Source organism: Salarias fasciatus, chromosome 16 (assembly GCF_902148845.1).
Source record: "Salarias fasciatus chromosome 16, fSalaFa1.1, whole genome shotgun sequence".
Taxonomy (NCBI): domain Eukaryota; kingdom Metazoa; phylum Chordata; class Actinopteri; order Blenniiformes; family Blenniidae; genus Salarias; species Salarias fasciatus.
Genome location: NC_043760.1, coordinates 22287743 through 22307303, shown reverse-complemented (window position 1 = coordinate 22307303; position 19561 = coordinate 22287743). Strand labels below are relative to the sequence as shown.

At 42.5% G+C, this 19561-nt stretch overlaps 2 protein-coding genes across 3 annotated transcripts in view; one reads left to right on the top strand and one right to left on the bottom strand.

Moving 5' to 3' along the window:
* Positions 1 to 305: 305 nt before the first annotated feature.
* On the top strand, positions 306 to 1950 carry gcgb (glucagon b). 2 transcript variants are annotated; one of them, XM_030111178.1, is made up of 4 exons: positions 306 to 419; positions 481 to 582; positions 1428 to 1582; positions 1712 to 1950. In XM_030111178.1, exons 2-4 carry the CDS (start codon positions 488 to 490, stop codon positions 1834 to 1836), a joined length of 375 nt encoding a protein of 124 aa, XP_029967038.1. In that variant the 5' UTR covers positions 306 to 419; positions 481 to 487; the 3' UTR covers positions 1837 to 1950. The 2 variants fall into 2 exon arrangements, with proteins under 2 accessions (XP_029967038.1, XP_029967039.1); XM_030111179.1 differs by having other exon boundaries at positions 1428 to 1583; positions 1716 to 1911.
* A 1832-nt stretch (positions 1951 to 3782) lies between these two features.
* The window catches only part of slc4a10b (solute carrier family 4 member 10b), a 17662-nt gene continuing 1883 nt past the window's right edge, over positions 3783 to 19561 (bottom strand). The window contains exons 3-25 of the mRNA XM_030111174.1: positions 16193 to 16274; positions 14766 to 14918; positions 14538 to 14676; positions 13950 to 14110; positions 13587 to 13772; positions 11567 to 11655; positions 10197 to 10354; positions 10023 to 10110; positions 9367 to 9513; positions 9187 to 9290; positions 7985 to 8159; positions 7666 to 7799; positions 7249 to 7494; positions 7013 to 7118; positions 6509 to 6670; positions 6219 to 6332; positions 5851 to 6012; positions 5519 to 5770; positions 5373 to 5441; positions 5090 to 5263; positions 4167 to 4286; positions 4019 to 4083; positions 3783 to 3873 (exon numbers count right to left, since the gene is read on the bottom strand). Of these exons, the coding sequence (XP_029967034.1) occupies positions 3804 to 3873; positions 4019 to 4083; positions 4167 to 4286; positions 5090 to 5263; positions 5373 to 5441; positions 5519 to 5770; positions 5851 to 6012; positions 6219 to 6332; positions 6509 to 6670; positions 7013 to 7118; positions 7249 to 7494; positions 7666 to 7799; positions 7985 to 8159; positions 9187 to 9290; positions 9367 to 9513; positions 10023 to 10110; positions 10197 to 10354; positions 11567 to 11655; positions 13587 to 13772; positions 13950 to 14110; positions 14538 to 14676; positions 14766 to 14918; positions 16193 to 16274 (3156 nt within the window). The 3' untranslated portion in view covers positions 3783 to 3803. The remainder of the gene's footprint in view (positions 3874 to 4018; positions 4084 to 4166; positions 4287 to 5089; positions 5264 to 5372; positions 5442 to 5518; positions 5771 to 5850; positions 6013 to 6218; positions 6333 to 6508; positions 6671 to 7012; positions 7119 to 7248; positions 7495 to 7665; positions 7800 to 7984; positions 8160 to 9186; positions 9291 to 9366; positions 9514 to 10022; positions 10111 to 10196; positions 10355 to 11566; positions 11656 to 13586; positions 13773 to 13949; positions 14111 to 14537; positions 14677 to 14765; positions 14919 to 16192; positions 16275 to 19561) is intronic.

The window sequence follows — 19561 nt, the reverse complement described above, 5'->3', positions numbered from 1 at the left end:
TTTTTCCTGCATTTAATGCTTAAGACTGAATGAGAGTTTATCAGCAACAAGTTCTTATCTAGGTAAAATAAATATATTTCATAATTACTGAAACAGACAGAGGGTCACGTTTCACTTGGACACCTAAATCTTCTTTCCGTTTTTTAAAAAAAAAACTAAAGGCAAATACGTTCAGCAGACTGACGTAAGCTGATTAATGGATTGAAAGTAACAGAGGACATGGTCTGTGTGACGGGGGTGTCACCTGGGAGAGCGGCTCCCGGCTGCTCTATAAAAGACTGGGCGGACACGGCAGGCATCATGAGACAGATCCAGAAGAAGAAGAAGAAGAAGAAGAAGGGCGCCAAGCAGCACGCTTCACAACCCCTCTCTGAAACCTCCCAACGGAAGGAGCGCAGCAGGTAAGGACACTCACAACACCCTGGACTTTAAAAGGCTTTGTTGAACGATTCCTCTGTGTTTCTGTCTCCACCTGAAGGCTCAGAAGATGAAAAGCGCTCAGTCTTTAGCTGGACTCCTGCTCCTCATCATCGTTCAAAGCAGCTGGCAGGTACCTGACCAGGACACAGACCAGACCTCCATGTAAGACCCAACTTCTCTTCATTTTGATTCATATCTGCAGCATTACATTTACTATAAACTGTGTTTTTGTTTTTTATTAAGGGAATTTTCATCCTGTGTGTTTATCAGTCAGTTGATTGCTAAAATAGTTATTTTCATGTAGTTTCTTGAGCTGTAAGAAGCAGTTGTTTTATTGAGGTAAAATCACTTTATAAGTAATATTGTAATGCTAATTCTTGACTGGAAAACAAGTCCACAGTGTGAGTAACATCTACAATCTGTGGATAGCTTGAGGTGTGGCGACAGAGATGAAGATGCTGACATCTTTACTGGGAGTTAACAGGATGGAGTTGAAAATGGAGACAAAGCTGGAGAGAGCAGGTTAAGGAGCTGAGGACAGAGAGGAAGACCTCGGAGAAGCTCCGCGGTGTGACGGAGGACATGGAGGTGTTTGGTGTAGCAGTGGAGAAGGAAGGGGATGGATGAGGGCGGATGACCTGATGTGGTGACCCCTGCTGAGAGGCGCTTTGGATATACTAGAATATCCTAAAAGATTTACATTAATAACAGTTTTAAATAACAGTTTAAAGCTTTCTGAACTTCTAATGCCTTCATTACTTTTTGAAACAGAAAAAAATCACACAGATCATAACATAAAAGTCACTTCGTTATGTTCTACTTGTTGGAGATGTGTGTTTAAGTGATCTCTGTGGATGTGGACGGTTTGTCGGATACAGAGTGGATACAGATACGGATTTTAACGGAGTAGAAATTCCCTCTGATCACAGCCACTGGACACATACAGGACATGACAGGGCTGGTATGAAGCCTGACCTGCTCTCCTCTGCCGTTTCCGTAACTCGCAGGCTATTGAGCGAGCCCTCGATGCTCAACGAACCAACCGAGCTCTCAAACATGAAGAGACATTCAGAGGGGACGTTTTCCAACGACTACAGTAAATACCTGGAGACGAGAAGAGCACAGGACTTCGTCCAGTGGCTGAAGAACTCGAAAAGGAACGGGTGAGCGTCACAGTATCGTCAAGCTGAATTGTCACAAAAAGACGAGAAATCAAGATGGATTTTGCCAAGGTGTTTACGATTACTGAATATTGTTCATATGCAGGTGTTTTATTGTGGCTTTATGGTCAACAGGAGCCTATTCAGACGCCACGCAGACGGCACCTACACCAGCGACGTCAGCTCCTACCTGCAGGACCAGGCGGCCAAGGAGTTCGTGTCCTGGCTGAAAACCGGCCGAGGCCGAAGAGAATGAACCCCAGCGGGCCGCCCCTCCGGCTGGAAACCATGCAACAATTCTCACTGAATCTGTTCGATTATTTGTTTCACAATCTGTACTAGAGTTTTTTTCTTTTTTTTCTTGGTAATGATAATAAATTCCCCTCACAAAAAAAAAAAAAAACCTTGTCGGCCTTTGGTGGTTGAAGGAAAAGTCCCTGGATTCTCTTTGAGTCACTGATGTTTTTTTTTTTTTTCCTTCCTTCTGTAAATCACATCACTGAAACTGAAACTACAACTTCTCCAATCATCTCAGCAGATATTTCTGGGGACTTTTTTCTTATTCTTCAGCAAAATCTTGTTTCGTTTTCAATAAAGCAGTGCGTACAATCAGTGAGCTCAGTTCATAAAGTCTTGTGAAGAATCTACATTCACACAAATTCTCAACAATGTAATCATAAATATAACAGAATTGATCTAAAACACTCAATTCGAATAGAAATGAATATTGATGATTAAACTGAAATTACAAAATAACATTTCGAGTTAAGTGTGAATATTACCAAGGCCGGTATTCACCAGCATGATTCCTCTAATTCTCCTGTTAATGGAGACAGAATAAAGATAAGAAACATGTGAATCCCGGGAGAACCGAGCTGAGGTAACGCTGTGATGAATGTCACCTGTCAGCTCCTAACTGCTGAAGGATTCCCCAGAGACGCTCACCGAGGAGGAGGAGGAGGAGGAGGGAGAGGGAGGGGGGGGGGGACGTTTAATGAAAGGAGAGGGAATCGTGTCAATCAAAAGCGACTGGGGTCGCCGCTCCTCAGCTCCTCCTGGCTCCCAGACAAAACTGTAAATTCACATGAGCCAGGAGTTTGACACGCTTTGGGACGCGGCGCCTCTCTAAGCTGTCATCTGCAGCACGTCAAACCATCTGTTGATGGGAGAAGAAAGAAGCAAACTTATGGCCACAATGTTAAAAAGTGGGCAGGATGTCAGGCATAATGTGCATCTGGCTGATTATTACGCGTGATTTCCAAAATATTTGCAAGTAGTTTCAATGACTTGTAAGAAGAACAAGCAACAGAGAGCTCTTACAATAAGAAGCACATACAAGACAAGATATGCTCAGAAATTTATTCAGGTTAGCACACTGTTAAGATTTACAACATGGAATTAAATTTAGTCTAGAATCGACCCGTCTCCAGCCCTTCATATTTAATCTCCAGAAGTGAAACAGAACTGTAATGTGCGAGCTTTACACACCTTTACAACAAAATCCTGTCATTCATTATTCAGTAAACCTCATAAAATACATTATTGGAATCTTTTTACATGAACAATATAAGCAATACAATGACAGCAGAAAGTAAAATACAGCTCGCATTTGTTTTGGGCTAAAATGCATTTAGTTGCAAGCATATAAATAAAAATATAACTTTATCATTCTCATATAAATAGAGTATTGCCTTCTCTTTTATTTGGTTCCTATCAGGTTTTTATTGCCCGTTACTAAACGTTTTAAAGCATCATCCATCAACAGATACCCGAAATATGTGCTATTGTAGTTTACATTCAAATAAAGTCTCTAAGTTTTAAAAGAACTAATCGACATGAAGTAACATAAAGATATAGAGAAAAGTTTTCTTGGTAGATAGACAGAACGTTGTGACACACCAGATATCGAGGTTCCTCACTGCGGTACAGAGGTTTAGAGGAATAAACTAGAAGGAGTAGGAATCTGCAGAAAACAACAAGATTCTACAGAACAAGCACAGAGGGAATAATAACAAAAATACAACATACGTCACCCTGTTCCTCCTCTGTGCATCTTAATTATCTCATCTTGCATTTTCCTTTTTGATGTAAATACTGTAGTTAACTGGAAGAATGAAAACAGAAAAAAAAGAGAAAACATTAAATAAAGTAATATATTGTGTTCTTCTCAGTACTGAATGTAAATCATAACTAATCTTACCACACTTTGTTTTCTCGTTGTCTTTAACTGTTCCAGGTGTTTCCGAAAGACGCTTTTGACATTTCGTCTGTGATGTTGATGATGGGTATTCCTCTGCGCAACGAGAGAAGAGGTCAGTTTGTAACGCACTCTGTACATTAAACGGCCTTCAGGAGGAAAGAGGAAGTGTTGACAGAGACTCGGGGACGTAAATGTTAGCCGTTTTAAAACCTCCCGGTTGCAGCAGGCTGTCACTTACTTGCACCCTTCTAATGGCACTTGCACGACACCCTCATCTTCAGCCAGGATGCTCTGCTCTTCCTCCTGCGAGTTAGAATAACAGACGTTCGTTTGTGGACAAAAAACAAGCTCATTTCGAGGTTAAGAGGTGAGAGAAAAGGCCGCACCTCCTCGGCGTCCTCCAGCTTCTTCTTCTTGCTCTCCGGCATGAGGTCGTCCAGCCAGCTCAGCTCTCGCTTGGTGAAGATGCAGTCCAATAGTTTCCTGATGAACACCAGAGCCAGCACCTGCAGGAACACACACACCGAGTACACACACGTCCCCACATACTGAAGGACTGTACAGATCATGGTCTGAATTATAACAAACAGCACAACTTTCAATATCTTAGACAAAAAAAATTTTATGATAAATGATTTACTAGAAAAAAAAAAAAAGGAAAAATAGGAATGAATTAATGAGTCGAAGTTGGAGAGACCAAAGTTTCTGTGGCAGGCGCTGAGTTTAACAAATATTGGTAATCTAAAGATCTAAGAAATATTTTCAGATGTCAGTTCATTGTGACTGAAATCTTCAGGTTTTAATATGACTTTAACTTCTTAGCAGTAAAAGTTTTCTTTAGAATAAATTTCTCTGCTCAGTTGTTTTGATATATTTGTGAATTATTTTCATGAAGCTTTACTAAGTTTTTCATTCTTTGAGAAAACAACATTCAATAAGAACATACTGTTGATATTTTCAAAAAGAGAATTGAATGCACTATCAGAATAAAGGTCCTTTTGTCATAATTTTATTGTATTTTTAATATTTTCAACTAAGCAAATGATAAACTGTTATTCACTTTAATTTTCAGTTCCACTTAAAACTCATCACTGTAAAGTGATTTCTCTGCACCGTGCTTTCAAATTGACTCATAGCTCCCATGATGCATCACTTGCAGCAAATTTGTCTTTTCTTTCTAAGAAATGTGTCCTGGTCTTTCTGTGCCAGTATTTCTGCGTTAGTATTGCTTTGTTTCTTGTAAAACCTTGTAAGATTCTGTAGCCTCTGTTATTAATTTCCTCCATAAACGGCAGTTTGACGCCCGTACCATCATAGGAAAGACAATGGCGGCCCTGGAGGTCTTGATGACCCACAGCAGGACCAGACAGCTGAGCTGGATGATGGTGAAGAGGTGAACCTTCCTCAGGGGAACGTGGCGCAAGTAGATGAAGTCCGGCTGGTGCTTGGCCGGCATGCCAAACAAAGTCAGCCGGTCGAAGAACTGCAGAGGAAACGAGACAGAACGTTCACTCATCTCATCAGGAATCAAAAGATCAACATGGAAATACATGAAATCTCAACTGATAAATCTAAAAAGCAGAGAGCTGTACCTGAATGCCTCTCAGAGAAGACGCTCCCATGTAAAGAAACACTCCGTACAGCACGGGCATCGGAATAAACTGAAGAACAATCAGAAAGGGACATTCACTAAGTAACGCCGTAACAGAGAAACACCCGAAGACTCCCGTTTACCCACCTTCAGCACCGACGTCATGAAGACGGAGCTGCCCATGAGGACGAAGATCATGAGGCCAGTGACGCGCTGCTCCCTGATCCCCAGGAACTTGGGCTGCTCCCCCGGGGCCGAGCACTCCGACTCCAGCTTCAGGCTGTTGACGTGGGTGATGGAGAGGACGGTGGCCGCCACGAACCAGGGCAGGCCCATCAGAGAGCACACGCCCAGCATGACCCCCACCATGAACAGGTCCAGGTGGTAGCCACAGCCTTTCTGGAGGGGCCAGGGGGAAGAAAGCAAAGTTTCAAACTCTGACCTGCCTCTGCTGGATGCTAAACAGCTCAGGAAGGTACCTTGAGTTTGTGCTCCTTCCTGTTGATGATGACGGCGGTGATCTGCTGGTCCATGAAGATGAGGATGGTGCAGAGCAGAGCGGGGACGACGGTGATGACGGCCGTCCACCAGGGGTTCGGACCCAGCGGGCTGATGAACCAGCCTCGATCGTCTCGGGTCGGCTGATTAAGGATTTGCGAATATTGTTTTATTCACTTTATTAATTATTTCCAATCATGATTGACAAAATGTTTAATGACACTTTTTTAAAGGTACTGAGGGTCATTTAAATGACATTATGGAGCCATAACAGGATAATATTTCACATTAAGACGTGATAATACTTATAACCTTCACTAGAATTCGTATACTGTATATTATAACTCACCTTGAAAACACTGGGAACTTTGAGTTTTGGGGAAGGGATGCCCAACGCATAGTCAACCAAGACCATAGTGAGGATGGTGAAGAAGACAGCAAAGTCACTGATGACAGCTCTCACCTGAAACAAGTCAAGAAACAGCATCATATTGAGGTCTGCTTGTTCATGCAGTACTTAGATTTCACCACTAGAGTGCAGCACTGCACCATGATCCATTGCAACAGCAAACACCAAAACAGCATCTTGGTCTTTAAGTTGAAGTCATCACAGCTCTGTGGTGTATAGACTCACTGTACCTTGGTGGGGAAGTAATTGCTGAACTTGAACTCTTTGAGGAAGGCGGACATGAAGACGGTGGAGAAGAAGAGAATGACGCACCAGAAGAGAACGTCGGGGACGTACGGCCCTTTAGGGCCGCAGGCGCTGCCCACGAACTCCCCTCGCTTCTCGATGCAGTCCTGGAGAGGAGAGCAGGAGGCGGCCAGTCAGACTGACACACGCAGGGTTCATGAGCTCCCATGTCGGCAAAAAACTTCACTGGGCGCACAAAAACTGCTTTTATAGTGATTTGCAGTGCAGTTTTAGTAATCCAATATAATCCGACCCACATGCCCTTAATCTCCTCTGTTTAGCCTCCTCCATCTGGAAGAGCATGCCACTTTAAGGTGGAAAATCGAAATATATTTGAGATCAGATTTTGTGTGGCTCTGAAATTGTATCCGTTTGCGAGAAAAATGTCATTATCGACAGACTTATTGTTGACCGTTTTCAATATTATGTGTGTTCTGGAACAGTGATACCTTGACCTCCAGCGCCTCCCAGTAGATCTCTGAAGCGGTGACGTTGGTGAGCTCCCAGTACTTCAGGGTGCCATTGGAGGGGTCAGAAGGCTCAACGCACGAACATCTGTGGTGCCACATGAACATCTGGGTAACTTATTAATCCCTGGTCTGTGAGGGATTTATGGTACCTCCAGGAAATGTGCGCGGAACGTAATTACTCTGTCTTTGCCACGCGGAGCCGCGTTGTCACTTACGAGTACATGGTGAGTTTGTCCAGGTTGTTGTTCTTGTTGAAGGGAAAGTAGTCTCCCAGGTGGATCAGCTTCTCCAAGGCCTCGTAGATGAAGATGATGCAGATGAGCGACGCGAAGGCCTCTTCCGTGAAGCGCGTGATGTAGCAGACGAGGGAGCTGGCGTCCGTGGCCACCAGGATGACGCAGAGCAGCGCCGTCCACAGGCCGATGCAGGTCCTCAGCGACAGATAGGACAGGCCATACTCCCTAGCGGGGGATTAACGGGGGCAAAGCGATCGTTCAATATTAGAAATGTGCTGATTGAATTGATTTCCATATCGAAATGAATCATGATGTCGACGTAATCAGCAAGCTGACGGGCATTAAACTCGCAGATTATCTGCGTGTGTTTAATGGGATACAGGAAATTAAACGTACTTGCAGAATTTGAATAATATCTTCTCAAACACGAGCACCGGTCCTGTGCTTCCTAAAATAGTGAGGGGCTGCCCAGCGAACAGGGAATAGGCTATTCCAGTCAGTGAGGCTCCAAACAGGGACTCAATTGCACTCTGGGGGATGAGAAAGGACAGAAAAAAAACGTGATTACTGGTGGGAATACTGTACATCCTAAAGATTTTCAGCTGTACTGGGCTATGAAAGCTGTCCCTCTCCATGCAGTGAAAGGTCAGTACAGTGTTCAGCAAGTCTTGGCAGAACAGTGTGAACATTTAGAGAGGGAAGGCGAGCAGTTTACTATGCGTCCTTCTGTTGCCTCGCCCAGTAGTCCTCCGAAGGTGATGACGGGGGACATGCAGGCACAGTAGAGGAATAAGAAAGAGGCGACACACTGCAGGCTGAAAGCGTCGTAGTAGTCCGACAGGTAGTGAGGGAGCTTCCGCTTGATGTCCAGGATGAGACCACCGAACCACCTGAGGGGGAGGGGGAGGTCGTTTTAGAAATAATGAAGAAAAAAAAAAAAAACGAAACTGAAATGTGAATCTGATTTCATTCTGACAGTTTTACTATTTAAAATGTGCCAGGTCTGCGCCCCCCACCCTCCGTCTTTCCCCTACTTGTTTTCTCCCCACTGCCTGCCTCCACATGTTCAGCTGAGCTCGGTGTGATCGGCCCCCATGATGGAAAATCGAGCTGCAAATAGAGATTTGGAGCTACCATGTTTCTATGGAAACCACTTCATCGCTGCAACTACACACCAAGCAACATCCCATCAGCACCACAGCGTAAACTATGAAGAAATTCAGACTATTTCATTCAGACTAACCCTAACCCTTTCAACAACTGCAAATGAGGATCATCTTTTGATTGTTCGCGACCAGGGAAAGCTCCACATGCAACTGTTAGACCAGGGTCCCTTCCCGATGGACCTGCAGCTGGTTGGATCATCATTCTAACATTTTTTTCCTCTGAAATCACAACAGCAGAAGTGAAAACTAAAAACTTAACATGAACCCATGACTAGTGCAAATTTCATTTCTGAGTATAAACAGCAAATTTTGTACAGATTAAAAGTCCATTTCAAAACAAAATCCCCCCCAAAAAAAGAAACAGTTCCTATCAACTGTGTGATTTCCATCTCAAATTAAGAGAGTTACATGGAAAGTAAAGCCTATCTTATTCTCTACCCGAAATGCATCAAGCTGAATTCACTGAATATTCATATTCATTTTGATTAGAATCAGCATTAACTTCTGCAGCAGTTTGAGCCTCTTGGCCTGAACCACACAGACCGTTTTTTTGTATGTAGTTGCTCTGAAGGCAATTTAAATAACCTTGTTCAAAAAGAGATAAATGAAATTGCAGTGTGACATTTTGGAGGCGGAGTAGCCTGGTTGTTAAAATGTTCTGCACCACTAAGTAATAGGCGTTGAGAGCGGGAAAGCCGTTTATTAAACAGAGCGTCTTCACTATAAACATGTTTTTCGGTGTGACTCTCACTTTCCAGTCCGCTGCAGCTCTGGACCTTCATGGCCTCCGTGCTCCTCTTCCTCCTCTCCTTCCACCAGCCCATTCGCTAATATGTTACTTTTCTTCCTTTTTTCCTGTGCAGCAGAAAGGTCAATTTGGATTTTTTTGATTACCTCCAAAAACAAAAAAGCAGACTGGAATCCAACTGACCTGAGACGGTACGTTTTTTGGTGGCTCTATCCGGATGGACGGGTCCCACTCTCCTGGAGGCAGGACCGTCACCTGATCCAGAAACTCATCAATTCCAGCAATCAGATCGTTGCGGTCTTTAGCTTTGTAGGCAACATCATGGAAAACCTGAAAATAGAAAGAAAAAGAAAAAAAAAAAAGAAGAAGAAGAAGCTGTGAAATTGAACTGAACGTGGTGTAAAGTGCATGCTCCACTGTATGCACGAGACCTGTCACATTTGTTAAGCCTCAAGAGGCAACAGTGCATTCACACTTCACATACTTTACTATCTCCAGTCCTGCAGGTGTCTGGACTACAAAAGCCTTCATAAGCTGCACAGACCATGATAAACAAAACAAAAAAAAATGAAAACTCTGAGACGGCAACTCTTCTGTTATTCTCAAAAAGAGTCATGACAACTTAAACTGCATTCAACAAGGAGAACATGAGGCCTGACTCATCCTGAAGCAGGTCATGAAAGCTCTGTTTCACATTCACTTCAGGTATTTATTGAGTTCTTCTGGACTGTGAATTTATGCAAAGCGCCTGCAGAAGATCCGACCGGAGCGTCTGGCTGACATTTGAAACACATTTATGAATAAACAAATCCCTGTGAGATGTAAGAGTGAAATCTTACCTCATCCGTCATTAATGTTGCAATGGATCTTCCAATCTCATGATACTGAGGGCCTCTGCCAAAGGGCCCTAAAAGGATAAACAGAAACCTAGAAGGAAAAACATTTTATCAGATGTTACTGTCAAACAGGCCTTGAATGTCTGAGGTGGTTCAGGTCGATGAAGCTGCGTTGACCTCGTGGCGATCGGGACTTCAGTCATCCCGTTGAGCAAGACTGCGGGAGAAAGGCGGACGAACGCCACCACCGGCTTGTTGAGGAACTCCAGCTCGCCCACCAACACGTTACAGGCTTCGGCTCCCGCGGGGATCTTCTTCATGAAATGAAGGTCGATCTGAAAGAGGACACAAAAGCCCGTTTTTTTTTTTTTTTTTTTCAAAGTATCATGTAAAAGGTCTGGATAGCCTTTCTGTCTGGCTTAACATTTAAGCAGCTTTAACAATAAGAAGAGTTTGAAACACCGGCACATGTTAACGGATCATTATTTCTATTGTTTATCCAGACATTAAGCCTCACATGTAACAGTCGGGGTAAAAATAGTGCAGCTGTCCTCACTCTCTGTGTAACATGACGTAACACTCAAGTAAATCACAGAAGTGTAAATGAAGTACTGATAAAACAAACCTCTGAAACACACCAGTTTATGTGTTGCATAATAATCTGCATGAATTAGAGAATACTTTGTTTGCCACAAGTTAAAGCACACACACCATTCAGTCTTTTTTTTTTTTCTCTCTCTCTCAATATGATAGGATTCGGTGTGCTTCACCATAACTCTGAGATTGTTTTTGGCACTGAAACAGGAGGAAGAAGCACTCAGTTTCTGACATTTCTGCAGTTATAAAATCAATAAATCTGAATTGAGTGACTAAAGAAAAATAATCACTGCAACTCATACAGTGAAATTCTAAAAACAATGAAGGTGAAGATACAATAAAAAATAAATAAATAAATGCAGGAAATGTGCATGCTGCTCATATTATTAAAGCACACTACATGAAAGTGAAACACATTTGAATGATTGCTCCAATGAAAAGAACAAAGCACAAGAGGCCAACAAAAGGTCAAGCTCATATACATTATGCAAAAGTCCCAGCATGGATTTGATACTTGTCTGGCCTGTCTGTGACTATCATCTGTGATAAGGGACTTTTTTTTAATGCTTAATATGGTTTTAATCCTCATCCTTCACTAGATGACCTTTCCATTTAAAATAAGGACGATGACCTTCATTGCTCGAAACATTTATACATTAAGCTCATGTTCGTCAGATATGTAAAAGTTTCTGGGCACTGAGTACTTTAACCTGCCATAAACCCTGATAGAAATCTCACCAGAGAAGGTTTTGTTCTCTGAAAAAAATGAGAATGTAAAAACTCTATATTCATCTTTGACTATACACTATTTTAAACTGTTGATGTTCATGCATTGTGTATGTATTACTTTTAGATTTGTTTGTTTTGTTTGTTTGTTTGTTTTGACATTTGTGCCTTTTGTGTGGCTTTAACATTTCTTTCACTGCAGGACTGTGACGAGTGTGTTTTACCTTGCTGAAGTCCACAGAGCTGCCCTCTCGACTGATGTCTCCTTTGGCGTCCGGACTCGCCAAGTGGAACTGGGAGGACGTCATCTGACCTGAGCAGCCCAAAGCAGAGAACCATAAATCCATGCCACGAACTCTTCAGCAGATTCTATTAAATTATTTAAAATAAAAATTTAAAAATTTTCTTTAGAAACAATGTTTTCTGAATACCAAGAGAAGAACAAATAATGAACATGGAAAAACATGTATATACACTTACATTTAACTAACATATATGGATGATATATAATGCTCGCTTTATGCTGTCAGATCAGTATTATACAGTAGATAGATTATTATAGATGGGTTATTTGTATCTGTATTTATTTATTTTATTTTATTTTTTTAAAGTTTCCTTTGTGAAGAAAAAAGTTAAAAAAAAACATGAAACTTTATTCTTTATTGATTTAATCGAGCTAAAATAATTGTTTTGCTACATTAGGAACTAATTAATGACTTGGGTTTTTTCCCCCCCTTTGACATTGTGGTCATTCACACATAAGAACTCATCATTCGGGAAATTTTTTTCCATAGTTAACAGAATATTTTTGGAGACATAGCAAGAGGGTCACTCAGTAAACTCTGTTTTGCTCTTTTACTCTGGTGCGAATGTGGATTATTAAAAAAAAAAAAAAAAAAAGCAGTGTTACTCCAGACTGCCTGACAGGTCTGGCCTAATTCTGTATTCATTAAACATCAGGGTCAAAAATTAACACTAATTATAGTGTCTAATATCACTCACAAAGCATGATGTGGAGCTCAACAGTGATCACTGCTTCAAAATGATCTTAAAATGCAACAACAGCGGAGTTAAACTGCACACGATTCATGACCAAGATTTCTAGTAAACCACAAAATGATTGAACAAACAGTTTAGTGTGCTCTGTCACTAATTTTGTCATGTGGGATATTGGCAAACCTGAAGCTTATAGTTGGCAAAGATATGGACAGAATCTGTCTTCCAATTCCAAGACATGGGCTAAATTAATCCCAAAAATCAACCAAATATTTTTGGAGACCAACAGAAAAGTGAATAAAGACCGGCACAATATAGATCACTGCTTCTGTAAAACTATCAAATTTAGAGTTTCTAATGTCAACATCATTCATAAAAGTAGGTATGTTTGAGTTTAGGCTGGTTGAAGAGAAAGAACAGCCTTTAATAACCACAGCTTTCAGCTTGATGATGATGATGATGATTATGATGATGATGATGATGATGGTGTTGATGACGATGATGACGATGATAACAATGATGACAATGATGAGGATGATGATGACAATGTTGATGACAATAATGATAATGATGATGATGAGGATGATGATGATTGATGATGACATGGATGTTGACAATGATGACGACGATGATGATGATGATGATGTAATGACGATGATGACGACAGTGATGATGATGATGATGATGACAATAGCGATGACGATGATGATGATGATGATGATGGTAATGACGATGATGATGACAGTGATGATGATGATGATGACAATAGCGATGACGATGATGATGCTGATGATGATTATTGATGATGACATTGATGATGATGATAATAATGATGATGATGATAATGATGATGACACTGATGATGATAGTGACGATGATGATGATGACAATGATGATGACGACATTGATGATGACAATGCTGATGATGATGATGATATCGACAATGATTATGATGATGATGATGATGATGGAAGATGATGATGACTATGATGATGATGATGGTGATGATGATGAGGTTGATGTCGATGACGATGATGATGATATCGACAGTGATGATGACGATGACGTTGATGATGATGATGATGGAAGATTTCTCCAGTCCTGTCTTCCGCCCAGAGTCAGCTGGGATTCACTCAAGCAACCCAGAGGACAGAGCGTGTTTCTCTGGTTTCTCACAGCATGTTCTATCATTTAAGCTGGAAGCTGTGATAAAGGACAGTATCACTGCTGCCCGGTTTTCTCCCTCACCGTTTTTGTCCAGGTTTAGCTCGGACGTCCGTCGGCTGATGTCTGTGAACGAGCGCACGATGGGCAGGCGGTTGGCCAGCTTCTTCTGTTTCTGGTGGTGGTGCTGCTTGAGCAGAGTTTCTCGCACTTTCTGTCTGAGCTCGTCTCCCAGCGGCGAGTACAACTCCTGGTGGTCTAAGACCATGTCTGGTGTCGACAAGGACAGGCAGTTTATGTCAGGTTCCACAGTTCATAGACATCACTGTGCAGTGCAGGTTAAACACCATGAATATTACCATTAAATTTGTGGAAATCCTTCAGCTTCCCTGTGTCTGATGCACAATTCTGACGACAAAGCCATCATGAAGCTGTTCCACCTCTCACCTGCGATCTCCTCGATGGTGTTGGCCCTCATGTCGAGCAGCACAGTGCTGTTGATGATGCAGCTGCGCAGTTCAAACAGACTGTGCAGAGAGAGCGTGGCCACGTAGGGTTTGCTCCATCGCTCTCCTCCATCCTCCACATCCTCCTCAAACTTGAGCCACCTGTAAGAAGAGTTTCAGCTCCCGTCAGGACGGCCACGCTGCAGACTGGCCGGCCATCTGTCCCTCTCTTTCGAGCTCCCGTCACATTTTGCTCTTATATCTCTTTCCCTCTCGTAGTTGTTGTAATTTCCTCCCCTCCTGCATGATTTTGCTGTAAATAAAATATGTCTGATTCACCGCATTAACAGAAAACCACAAATTAGCAAAGTCATGATACATAAATAAAACCTCCATTTGCAGAAGAGCAAAATAGGAATGCGCTAACAATTACTGCATGAACTGCAATTACTTAATGTATCAGGAATACAAACGTTGGACTCACGGCTACATCACTCATCAGTGTAAGTGGGATCACAGTTCATTCAATCAGAGCTCTCAGTAATGACATGTAGATCACGTCTGTGTGTCGATGCCATGTTGAGAGTACCTGGCGCTCTCCCTCCACTCGGAGTCCTCGCCATCCTTCGCACTGATCTCATCCATCTCCGTGAAGAGGTCGTGAGGAAGGTGCTCCTCGTCATCGTCCTCCGTCCCCAGCAGGAACTGCACCCTCTGAGAGGGGGTGTCTGTCAAGACAGGGTGGGACAGCCTGAGCTGCTGAACTGCTTCCTGGTTATGCTTCAGGGCGTTCGGGTTCCGTGACGGCGGTCGGTACCGTAGACGGGAGACTCTCTGCCCTCCACCAGAGTGAGGCTCCGGTCCCTGACCCTCCGCTTGTGTTTCATCCCATGGTGACGGTGTCTGCGATGGCTGCGGTGCCTGGTGCTGCCCAAGGGCACGTGGACCCCGATGTAGAGAGTCCGATGACCTGGGAACATCCAACATCCATGCATTTATTTATTTATTTTTTGTTTCGGCTTGATAACAAGTTGAGTTCAGATGAATTCCCTGCTCTCATCACTATGAGGCCAATAATCTATTACGTAATTTTTGGAAAATCAGCTTGCAGCTCATAAACCAGCAGTTGCTAATGTTGGGTGCTAATCCTTGATTTGTGCAATCAGTTATTTCACTAATAAAGGGTGAACACCACACCTGGATGTAACGTATTTGCTTATTCTCAAGCATTTGCCTTTCTTTCACTTTATTGAAGCACATTCAGTCTTATTTGGAAAATACAGATGTGTCCATGATCCCTATAGAGCAGCACTATCTGTCCTTTAGCTGTCCTTCCTTTATACTTGTTTTATTCATAATTCATTAATACTGTATTGTATTAAATTGAATGAAATCACATTGCATATCATCATATTGTGTTGTAATAAATCTTTTGTATTGCATTACATCTTATCACAACATATCAGTCATATGGGATCTTTATTTGTTCTTGTTCAACATCACTGACCTGATCATTGTGTCTTTAAATGTGTGGTTTTGGTGGCCCATCGTTTACCCACATAGGGCTTTTTATTCTGCATAAAACAGTCCTGAGGATCTTTTTGTCTGTTTTCTTTCCGCAGGTATGACTCGGCATGAGTAAGAGAAACAGAGAGCGAGCGTGTCCTTTTGCACTGGAGCCGGCCCACTCAGCTCTCTGCAGCACGAGGACTTTGGTACACTCAGTGCTCTGCAGCTACACCAACATGTTCCTCTTACAAGCACGCATAAAAAATCGTTATGAATTAATTGTGAATTTTAAGTTGCCGTTTCATTTGTCTGTGCCTTTATCAGCGCAGCAGCGGAGGCAGATATCCCCCAGAGACTCCGTCTTCTCGATTTACACTCACACTTCCTCCTTCCCTACAACTTCAGTTACCTCCAGAAAAGCTGAGATTGTAAATGAATGTATCTGTGATCAGAAGCAGACTGAAGGAGCCCCCCCATCCAGAGTCTGCTTCTTTTATTGTGATTGTAGGTTTTACAGTGATGTGGAAATTACTGCTGCAAACTCGCACCCACAGTTTCTGCCTCCCACTCTGCTCCTGTCTTTTATCTGTTAAAAAAAAAAAAAAAAACCAGGACTGTCAAGAGGAAAGCAGGAGTTGTGAGGACAGAGTGGGTGGACTCGGCTGCAGCAGACCTCCACTGCTTCATGCTCTCTCGGTGTTTTTTTAAATGCAGATATATCGTCCATCCAGGTACCTTCCAGATCCTCCTGCTCGAAGTTGGTTCCCTGCTGGGAGCGGGTCCCTCCTCTGTCCACCACAGCCTCATCTTCATTCCTCTGGTAGGCACACACACACACACACACAAACACACACTGGATGATGTGATCATTTCATACAGGGTTGCACCATCTGCTCAGCAGGATCTGGAAGAAGAAGAAGCTGCATTCTGTCCTGCTTCTGTCCCCGAGTGTTCTGAACGAAGCGGGAAACGAGGTATCTGTTGACTTGGTGTTCCCTCGCAGTCCAGGCTATTGTGAACAAACACCGAACGAAAAGCACAGTTGCCGTGGCAACTAATTGTATGTCTTATCTCTGAGAGGAAAAGAGTAGCATCTGAGTCCAAACAAAAAGCTTTTCAGAATGGGAACAATACATTTCCCTCCTACAATTAAACTTGTGTTTTTGTGCAAGATGTTTGTTCTGCAGTCACTTGTTCTGTTGAGAGGAACGCTGTGGAGCAAACACCTTGACTTTATTTGAAAAACTAAAACTAAAGGAGTTTGTTTCTCCCACAACTAATTGTTTTAATACATTAAATTATGGACTTATCAAACTGTGGTCACATCACTTCTCTGGTCAGCATGTGAATTAAATACTGGTAATCCCAACTAAAAAAATACTATATTTATTTATTTATTTATTCAATTCAATGATAACAGCTCACTTTTTCTTTGCATAATTGCAAGTTTTAGCTCTGGGTGCACTCTAAAGACAAATAATGCAAAAACTGATACATAGCTCAGATTGTCGAACTGGCTGCTTCCTGTTGGTAATTCTTGTAACTCTGCATTCTCATACTTATCCTAAGCACTGCATGCGTGAAAACATCTAAATCCAGAGAGCTGGCTGTCTGAAGTTGATTAGATTCAGATCTCAGAGAAATCCAGCAGCCTGTGGTGTGAATGTCTGCTTGTTTATGTAATACTTGTGAAAGAACAGGAGAACGAGGAGGTGGTGATAAGGAATCAATAAAATCAGCGCAAAGCACTGTCTGTAGTTTTACCTCTCCTGGAAAAAAAAAATCTTCCATTTCCTGAGTGGCATCGAAGGTTTCAAACTTTGAAAGCAGAAATGAAGGCAGAAGCAGCGTTTGTGCTGAAAACATTACAGTGATGCAAAATGTGTACCACTCTGACCAAAAAGGTGCTTTTAAAATCTTAAACAACTTTCAGCTCTAGACTTTAGACCATGATTCTGTTTTATCAACCTCAGAGTCAGATCTGGTGATCTCCAACTATGAGTAGGTCCTAGAGTTTGAACCACTGCACAAAAAATGCTCGCAGATCTGACATTCCATGAGCATGTGTCTAAAAACCAGCGAGCATGACACCACAGACAAAGACTGTAATTGACACTTCCTCTCTTCGTTCTAGATTTGAGCCCCAGCACTCCCGTCCCTACTGAATAATTCAGTGAACGACAGTTAACACATAAAGCTAAAAACTGTAAACAAGTAGTGCGACTGTGTCCAATAGTAACCTAAAGATGATCAGCACCTCCTCCAAAGCTAACTAATTACCATGTTACATGTTGTTTGTTTATTTAGCAGAGTGACCAAAGTGTTAACACCACAATCTGTACTTCCACAGGATGCTGTATGTATTTATTCATAGGAGCTGGACACGTGAATCCGCAGACGAAAACACAGCCATTCTTTTCATTACGGTTTACGCTTGTAGCACTTAGCTTATTAAAAATAACCACATGTATATGAACAATCATAATAATAGGAAAGGAAAAAAAAAAACACATAATCACTTCTTCAAACGTTCATCAATGTGAACAAGCTGTGAAAAGTCGGGATAAATGCAGCAAATCTGATTACACATAAGAGCTTAGCGCCGTGCTAAATAGTTTTCTATTGATTTGAGGAGTGAGACACGTTTAACACTGTTATTTACTACGAAGAAGCAGCACCAAAACAAACACATGGCTGCCCTTGCTGCTGGTGAGAGAGCTACAGTCATTTCTACAGAAGATTATTCAAAGCACCTTTTAAAGGATGATTGTTTAGTTTTTTTTTTCTACTGAAAGCTTGTCTCTCAGCCATCTTGACCAGCAGTTGACCATCAGAGCATTATGATATTGAAGGGCACTGTTTTTCACAGCTGCAGTGACACACGGCCTGGCAGAGCCACCAGGCTGATGTTGATAATCTGCCTGGACAAATACGACAGCCATAGATCAGCATCCCAGGTCAGATTAAACCCTCGGTATCTGATACTAACACACATTTGCTCATATTAAATGTTCACTGTGCTCCTTTGCAGTGCACGAATTCATGCCATCAGTAACAAAGCCAGATGACAGTATCATTTCTTCCCAGAAAAAGAGGGAATCTCTTGGAAAAAAAAACATTTGAAAAGAACAAAAAACTATAAGTGCATTTGTCCTGTGACACACACACGCAGACACACACACACACACACACACACACACACGCAAACACGCTGCCTGCTGCTTTTGAAACTAATAATCTCCTTCTAACCGGCGACATCATGTTTAAGGACTGGCACACCACGCGGCTGAAGAGATTTCACAGGATGTGGCTCATGCTTGGATCTGATCGCTGCAGATGGCTGTGGCAATTTCAAAACCATCAGTGGCAGCAATATCATTAACTGCACCGGCTTTCATGTGGCAAAAAAAATAAATAAAACAAAATGCACGGTAATCCTCAAATGTTTCTGCTTTTAAACGTCAAAAGGGACACATTAGGGCTGAAATTTTGCCTTTCGTTGCTGCGGTTTAAGTTGTTTTACAGCTCTGATCCCCTCATTTTGGCACTTTGAATGCCTGAATCTGTCTCCAGGCGGCAAAATTAATATTGATTTAAAAAGGTTTTGTGCCTGATCACTCAGACATTATTGTACTCCAATCACATATTCCCATCTTCCCACACCACACACGTCGGTCACCAGACAGACGTGTCGTACCGGTGAAGTCCTGACACAGTGAGGGTGGATCTTTTCTGTCCTACCTGGTTGTTGAGTGACCAAGGAGCCTCTAAGTATCCAGGATTCATGAGCTCTCCCTCTCCGTCCTCTGCCGTTAGGTCAGTTTACGCAGAGCCGAGCTCTGAGTGCGTTCCCGCCGCTCTGCTCTCCACCATGTCTCAGCGAGGCTGATGCCCTTCTGCTGTGTCAAACAACTGTAATTTGTGATTGAGCATCTATCAACAGTGCCACCTCTCTCGCTCTCTCTCTCTCTCTCTCTCATCACCAGATTACAATCGTGACGTCGCCCAGGCTGCCGAGCAGCGACGAGCGTCTCAAAGCCCAGTTTATACCGTGTTTCCTCTCTCTCTCTGCCTCTCCTCCCTCTCTCTCTCTCTCTCTCGCGT